Consider the following 7,979-nt stretch of genomic DNA (forward strand, 5'->3'; position numbering starts at 1 on the left):
CTCAAAAGGCTGAGGTGGAAGGATCCTTGAGCCCAGGAATTCCAGGTTGCAGTGAGCTATGACACCACTGCATTCTAGCCCAGGCAACAGAGCAAGATTTTTGTCTCAAGAAAAAATTTAAAAAGCCTCAAATACTACATTAACTCCTACCATCATTCACTTAGGCAGAATACAGACTTCCATTTCTACAGACTTGCATTTATCTAACATGAAATAAATATTAACTAAGGTACTAAACTCTCAGATGAGGCACAGTGACAGCCAGTGGACACTAGGTGTTGAGTAAAATGCTAACCCAGTGAACCTGTGGCCCTTTTTGGCTATGCCAGTTGCTGGATCCCAACACTCTGATTGGCACAGCCCCAGGAGCCCCGGGGAAAGGACAGGGGCTGCAGGAAGCGTTCTCTGTGCAGACTAAGTTTGAGGGAGATTTAGCACAACTAGCCCTAGTTTAATGATCACCTAATCCCATAGCCTCTGGTCTGGCCATAGCAAGGCCCAACAATTTCAATCCCCTTCACAGGCCCCAAGTCCTATACCATGACTTCTCCAAGTTTCAGGGGAACGTGGCTGCTCTAGGGACAACCTCTATGCCTCTGCAGCCCTCCAAAAAGCATGGGCCCTCCGAAAAGCAAACATGTAGATTCCTAGCTAACACATGCCCAGGTTTTCCAGTTTTACCTCTTGCTTTCATGTACCAGAACAAATTTGAGAGGTCTAAGTAGGGAAAAGGGTCAGAAATCATTTCAGCATATACTTTTCAGGTTCTGCCAGACAACCTTTTATTACATCAGAAAAGCAACACTAGGCACTAGATCTTGCAAAATATGTTCTGACCAACTCTAAACTTTCTGAAATTAAAAATGCGTAACCACATCTGTAAGGTTTTTAATGAACAAAAGAGTTAAAATACAAATTTTTATATGCAAAATAGATTACTATATAACTGGCAACCTCAGAGCCAAGTACTAAATTTTCTTCCACAAATTTCAATGGGGTGGAGTGTGGGAAGTCTTAATGAGTACAAAACTTAATTTTTAATTTTGGCTTAATATATAGGAAAAAAACTTTGAGGAAAAATAGCTTTAAATTGAATAGTATCTTTTCAAATAAACAGCTCAGGCCAGCCCTTACAATTCTGAGGTTTATACTCAACCACATCTGGGATGCAAATGAAGATTTAGGGTTTATAGTTACTTCGAATCCAGTTTCAAGAGTAAGCCAAGTCACCTCCTTTCCAGAAAGGGAAGTCTCATTAAGATGACCACGTCGCTCTTGTGAAGACGCTTGGATAGCCAGAGTTCCTTGTGCACAGTTCCACTTTTCCATGACACTGTGCCAATGCCTAGTGTCAGCAATCCTCCGAAAGGCAACCAGAGCCCTGTATGGCAGCGTTTCATTCCTCGGGCATTTTCACGCCTCAAACCCTTCAGCTTCAAGTTGGCAGTAACTACTCCAACGTTAGAGATGTTAATTAATACTTTCTTCTGCCCCCAGTGATTTCCCTCCTGATCTTCAGCAGGGAGTGGCAGTTTAATTAACATTCCTTTCAGAAATAAATAATTCAAACAAGTAATTTAGAGCTAACTGTAAGAGAGCCAGTGGTAAATGGCCACTGCCCATTATATCTGCAAATGAGTGAATGAATACAATGAACAAACACACAGAAAAAAACAATTCACAGAATAAATCCTGCATTTCCCACATTCATAGGGAAGAAAATCTTAAAAAAAAATAATAATAATAATTAGCGTTTGTTCTTGTGTGGGTTGACTAGTCCAGGGCTCTGAGCAGGCACAGCCTTACAAACAGGGTTGCAAGCAGCCCTCTGCACCCTAAGTCAGGACGAGGGTGCAAGGAGAGGCTCTCATGCACTTGACAGCTCAGTACCTGTGAGAGAACAGAAGTGATGCAGGGACTTTTTAACCCACAATGCATGAGGTATATGGAAACGTCCATGAAAGAACCACCAGCAGCTAGAGGGACCAGACGGGGCATTCTCACAGCAACTGCTGATGAAGGATTTCCCACACCATTTTCTTCCGGAAGAGAGGCATCTGGTGCTGCAAAGAATCCCATAAACAACACACGCATTACACATGAATGTCCCCAGCAATGCAACCTTCAGGTGTAATCATATAAATAAAGAAGGATCTCCATCTCCTTTTATGTGTTGAAAACTTAACATCATGGCACATAGTTAAGAAAACATTAAAAAAGAGGCATATAATTACATGATTTATACAGCAAGCATTTTTACATGTTATGGAAAAGCACAGCAGGATGTGGATTACAACAGCTTCTTGCAGAACAGCACAACTTCATAATAAAACATGTACCAAAAATGGAAATACCCAAGTGACAGCACAACAGGTAGCTTTTCTATTTATATATACTTTCAAAACATCCTAAAATGGGCAGTGCCCATAGCTCAGTGGGTAGGGTGCTGGCCACAAGCACCAGGGCTGGTGGGTTCAAACCCAGCCAGAGCCTGCTAAAACAAAAAAAAATAGCTGGGCGTTGTGGTAGGTGCCTGTATCCCAGCTACCTGGGAGGCAGAGAATGACTTGAGTCCAAGAGTTTGAGAATGCTGTGAGCTGTGACATCACAGCATTCTACTGAGGGGCACAAAGTGAGACTTTGTCTCAAAAAAAAAAAAAATCCTAAAATGAACATATTCTTCTTTTATATGAGAAAAACATGAATGTAACTTTACTTAAATGAAGAAAAAAACCCAATTATGCTTACAAATTTCTTTTCATTTTTTTTGAGACAGAGTCTCACTCTGTCACCCTGGGTAGAATGCTGTGAAATCACAGCTCCCAGCAACCTCAAACTCCTGGACTCAAATGATCCTCTTGCCTCAGCCTCCCTGGTAGTTCCTGGTAGCTGGGACTACAGATGCCTGCCACAACACTCAAGTAGTTCTTTTCCTATTTTTAGTAGAGATAAGGTTTTGCTCTTGCTCAGGCTGGTCTTGAACTCCTGAGCTCAAGCAATCCTCTCAGAGTGCTAGGATTACAGGCATGAGCTATCATACCCCCCAGCCCTGATGAAAACTATTTTTAATGGGATTATCTTACAATTATAAAAAGGTTGAAAATCTATTGTTGTAAACATAAATTCTTAAAAGAGTCCCCAACATACTGGAGTTTCATTCAAATGCTGATAAGCCATGAAGAATTGCAAGTAACTAGAATAGAAAGGAAAAGCAGTATTCAGTTCTATCTTAGACAACAACCTCAATCCTCACAAGGCCTGACTTTTCCTTGCTATCATATTCGCATACCTCCTTTTTGGCTAAAAATATCAGTAAAACACAGGAACCAGTGAAGGATGGAGTTAAGAGACATCCAAATTGCCCATTAGTCACAAAAGACAAGGATAAACCTGAGAGCAGACAAAACGACAAACCCTGATTCTGGCAGGTCAAGAAACCTATGGCCAACGTTTACAGCAAGAGTAGCAAAGCCATCACTATTGACAGCTTAATGTGTGCCACGTGCTGGCTTTAAGTTTACGTTGCTTTTGTGGAAGAGAAGGGATTTTCACTCACCTGAGTAAATGTGATAGGTTTGTCCCTAGAGATATAATCTGCATATTTACAAGTAAACATTCCACAATCACTCCCATTCAACTGTTGAGGAATCTCCTAAAATTACAAAAAGAAGGGAGAGTAAATCATCACATACAAACTCCTTGGACTTTTTCTAAATATCTCTGCAGATAAAACAATATTATAAAGGTAAATATTAATTTCTGCATTACACAAACACAAACATAAACACAATCAGTCTTTATGTGGCATAAAAACCCTAACCAAGTAGATGACTCCATAGACAATGTTTTCCAAAGACAAAAAAAGCAAAGTGAAGAATTCCATCTCTTAGCTCTCATTCAAAACAACCAAATTTAAAGGAGGTTCACTACCGGGAATGCCAGTCAGAAATATTCCAGAAGCATTTATAAATCTTTATTTTTTTTTTTGAGACAGAGTCTCACTATGTCGCCCACAGTAGAGTGCCATGGCGTCACAGCTCACAACAACCTCAAACTCTTGGGCTTAAGCAAGTCTCTTGCCTCAGCCTCCCAAGTAGCTGGAACTACAGGTGCCCAACACAACGCCCAGACATTTTTTCTGTTGAAGTTGTCATTGTTGTTTAGCTGGTCCAGGCAGGTTTCAAACCCGCCACCTGTGGCCAGTGCCCTAACCACTGTGATACAGATGCTGAGCCCATTTATAAATCTTAAAAAGGGCCAAGTATATAAGGTTTGATCGGAAATCCCACTTCTCTCCCCTAGCTAGGAGAATATTAACTACTGCTTTGAATCTCCACAGCTTCAACATGGGTAGAGAAAGAGGCCTCTAGCTAGGCTTTAACCAATTAAGATCTTGCCTTGATTTCTCAGTCCTATCCTGAAACAGAAACAAAACTTGCTGTAAGCAGCTGCCTAAGTCAAAGTGATGAATTCCATACCCGCACAAGGCAAGCCTTCCCCAGATGCCCTAACCTTCCCAGACCTTTACATGCTTTGCCCGTCAGTCGTAAGTTGCACAAGGTAGTATAGATGAAGCGGATACCATCACTGAAAAGCGTACTTTTTCAAAAAAAATGCAACTGATTATTACAAAAAAGAAAAAATTATTTAAACACATATACCACCCATAAATATGCAGGCATCTTACGTTTTTCTCATGAGCCAGTATCTCTCAGGGTAGACAGAACTATAGAGTTCAATATACAGAGAAAGAAGACTTGTTTTCTTTGTTACATATAATATTTGTTATATTATTAGAACCATCCTAACATGCTTCTTATACCTGTGCTCTCCTGAGGAAATTTCAAAGCTTAACCTTTAGGTTATTCAATTTATAAATTAAATGAAGATGGTTGAATGAATATACACTAGAGTTAAAACTGAATTCATGTAGCTTACTTTAAGTCACATATCAAAGGGGGAGGTCAAAGATCGACTCCAACTAAGAAGTTTTCCCACATTTGGTTAAGTGGGGCAAAAGAATGTATGAAAACAAGCCATCAGTGGGGTAGTTCCTAACACAAATTCCTAGATAAATTATAGACAATAACTTTAAACTTTCATTAGCACCAACCAGGAAAAGTAACTAACTTGAATGTATTGGGTATTAGTATTTTAAGAAATGTGCTGGCATATATAGTTTTACATTTAGATCAAGAAGATAAAAGCTAAGCAACCATTTTGGGTAAATTAATTGCTAAGGATCTAGAAGGAGGTCAATCTTAAGAAGTGTATTTTAAGGGAATGCATGCTTAAGGAAGGGAGTGAGGAGAGGGAAGGGAGTGAGGAGAGGGAAGGGGCCAGATCTGAACAATATGACACTGTTAGTAAATGCAGCAAAGTATGTTAAATACAGGTGATTATCACTTACATGTGGCTTCATGCTATAGTGGGTCCACTCTAAAAGATTCAGATCAATATTTCTTTTGGTCTTACTTTCATCCTGTAAATACTGACTAAAAAAACAAATGAACACAAACAAACAAACAAAAACAACAAGTAATATTATTAATGAATCCCCCCAGGGATAAACCATTATACAGAAAGGGCTGTGTGATGTTTAACAGATATGCCATTCTCAAATCCACATACATTAGCTCTTTAAGAACATGACTGCTTTGGGGTTTTTAATTTAATTCTGAGTTTTCTTTTCCATTTACACAAATTATACATGTTGGTTTTAAAAAAACTGAAAGAGGCTGGGTACAGAAGATCACACCTGTAATCCTAGCAGTCTAGGCAGCCAAAGCGGGTAGAACGCTTGAGCTCAGGGGTTGGTGACCTCTACTAGAGATAGAAAAACTAGTTGGGCATGTGGCAGGTACCTATAGTCTCAACTACCTGGGAAGCTGAGGCAAGAGAGTCACTTGAATCCAAGAGTTTGAGGTTGCTAGGAGCTATGAGGATGCCATAGCACTCTACTGAGGGTGACAAAGTTAAGATTCTGTCTCAAAAATAAATAGGCTTGGCGCCTGTGGCTTAAGCGGCTAAGGCACTAGCCACATATACCTGAGCTGGCGGGGTCGAATCCAGCCCGAGTCCGCCAAATGACAACAGCTGCAACCAAAAAGTAGCCAGGCATTGTGGCAGGCAGCCTTCCAAGTGGGAGGCTGAAGCAGGAGAATCGTTTGAGTCCAGGAGTTGGAGAATGCTGTGAGCTGTGATGCCATAGCACTCTACCCAGGGTGACAGCTTAAGGCTCTGTCTCAAAATAAATAAATAAATAGCTGGGTGCCTTGGCTCATACCTATAATCCTAGCACTCTGGGAGGCCAAGGTGGGTGGACTGCCTAAGCTCACAAGTTCTAGACCAGCCTGAGCAAAAGTCCTCTACCCAGGGTGACAGAGTGAGACTGTCTCAAAAATATAAAAATAAAATTTCTTCTCTATACTTTTTATTCAAGAGAAATAACTATAAGAAAAAAATCTTCTATACTAAAAATAATACTGAACTAATTATTGGGTTTTTTTGAGACAGTCTCATTCTGTTGCCCGTGACAGAGTGCCACGGCCTCGTAGCTTACAGCAACCTCAAACTCCTGGTCTTAAGTGATCCTCTTGCCTCAGCCTCCTGAGTATCTGGAAATACAAACACCCATCACACCGCCTGGCTAGTGTTTCTTTCTTTCTTTTTTTCTTTTGAGACAGAGTCTCACTATGTTACCCTCAGTAGAGTACCGTGGTATCAGAACTCACAGCAACCTCAAACTCCTGGGCTCGAGCTATTCTCTTGCCTCAGCCTCCCAAATAGGTGGGACTACAGGTGCCCACCACAACACCTGACTATTTTTTTGTTTTTTGTTGTCATTGTTGTTCAGCAGGCCCTGACCAGTGCATGTGGCTGGCACCCTAGCCACTGAGCCATGGGCGCAGAGCCATAGTTCTTCTATTTTTAGTAGAGACTGGGTCTCACGCTTGCTCAGGCTGATCTGTAACTCCTAAGCTCAAGCAATCCACCTGCCTTGGCCTCCAAGAGTGCTGTGATTACAGGTGTGAGCCACCATGCCTCTGCGTATGGTTATTAATGACAACCTTCATAAGATTCATTTAACAAGGTCACTTATCCTTTTTTTATTTGTTTGTTTTTTTGGTTGAGACAGAGTTCCACCCTCTATCCTGAGCAGAGTGCAATGGCCTCATAGCTCACTACAATCTCAGACTCAGGCTGTGGGCATCCTGCTGCCTCAACCTCCGAAGCTGCTGGGATTACAGGCACTTGCCACGACACGGCTGGGTTTTCCATTTTTTCATGAGTCTGGGTCTCCTTCTCACTCAGACAAGCCTTGAACTCCTGAGCTCAAGCAATCTTCCATCTTAGCCTTCCACAGTTCTGGGATTACAGGCCTGAGCCACCGCACCTGGCCAAGTTCATTTATCCTTACAAAAATTAAAAGTGCAAACCTGATTTTGCTTCTCACGATCAGAAAAGAAAGAGACTTACTTGTTTACTTATATGCTTCCTCAATGTGAAGTTCATGTCACTATTTTACATAGCTAAGAAGAGGCTATGCTTTAAAGACAAGTTTCTAGCAATTACTATTTGAAACAGTTACTTACAAACCATGTATACTTTGAAAACTTATCCCAAGCAGTTAAGATAAACCTTCCTATCACGGAAAGCACAGAGATATGAGCGGGTGTTAAGAATTTAGAGGATTAATACTTCCCAGACAACACTTCTTTAGCACATTCAGAATAGTATGTCAATCTCAACAAAATATAATTCAAATTACAGAATTCTTTTTGTTTGTTTTTTACGGTTATTTTTGGAGACAGTGTCTTGCTCTGTCACCCATGCTGGGATGCAGTGGCATAATCACAGTTCACTGCAGCCCCAAACTTCTGGGCTCAAGTGATCCTCCTGCTTGAGCCTCCTAAACAACTGAGACTAAGGCATGCACCACCATACCCAGCTAAAGCTTTTTTTTTTTTTTTTTTTTT

At 40.9% G+C, this 7,979-nt stretch overlaps 1 protein-coding gene across 1 annotated transcript in view; it reads right to left on the minus strand.

Moving 5' to 3' along the window:
- Positions 1-762: 762 nt before the first annotated feature.
- SENP2 (SUMO1/sentrin/SMT3 specific peptidase 2) overlaps positions 763-7,979 on the minus strand; it is a 42,551-nt gene continuing 35,334 nt past the window's right edge. The window contains exons 15-17 of the mRNA XM_003792733.2: positions 5,411-5,495; positions 3,557-3,652; positions 763-2,063 (exon numbers count right to left, since the gene is read on the minus strand). Coding sequence (XP_003792781.1) covers positions 2,001-2,063; positions 3,557-3,652; positions 5,411-5,495 — 244 coding nt within the window. The 3' untranslated portion in view covers positions 763-2,000. The remainder of the gene's footprint in view (positions 2,064-3,556; positions 3,653-5,410; positions 5,496-7,979) is intronic.

Source organism: Otolemur garnettii, unplaced genomic scaffold (genome assembly GCF_000181295.1).
Source record: "Otolemur garnettii isolate 467f Iridium unplaced genomic scaffold, OtoGar3 scaffold00060, whole genome shotgun sequence".
In the NCBI taxonomy this organism is placed as follows: domain Eukaryota; kingdom Metazoa; phylum Chordata; class Mammalia; order Primates; family Galagidae; genus Otolemur; species Otolemur garnettii.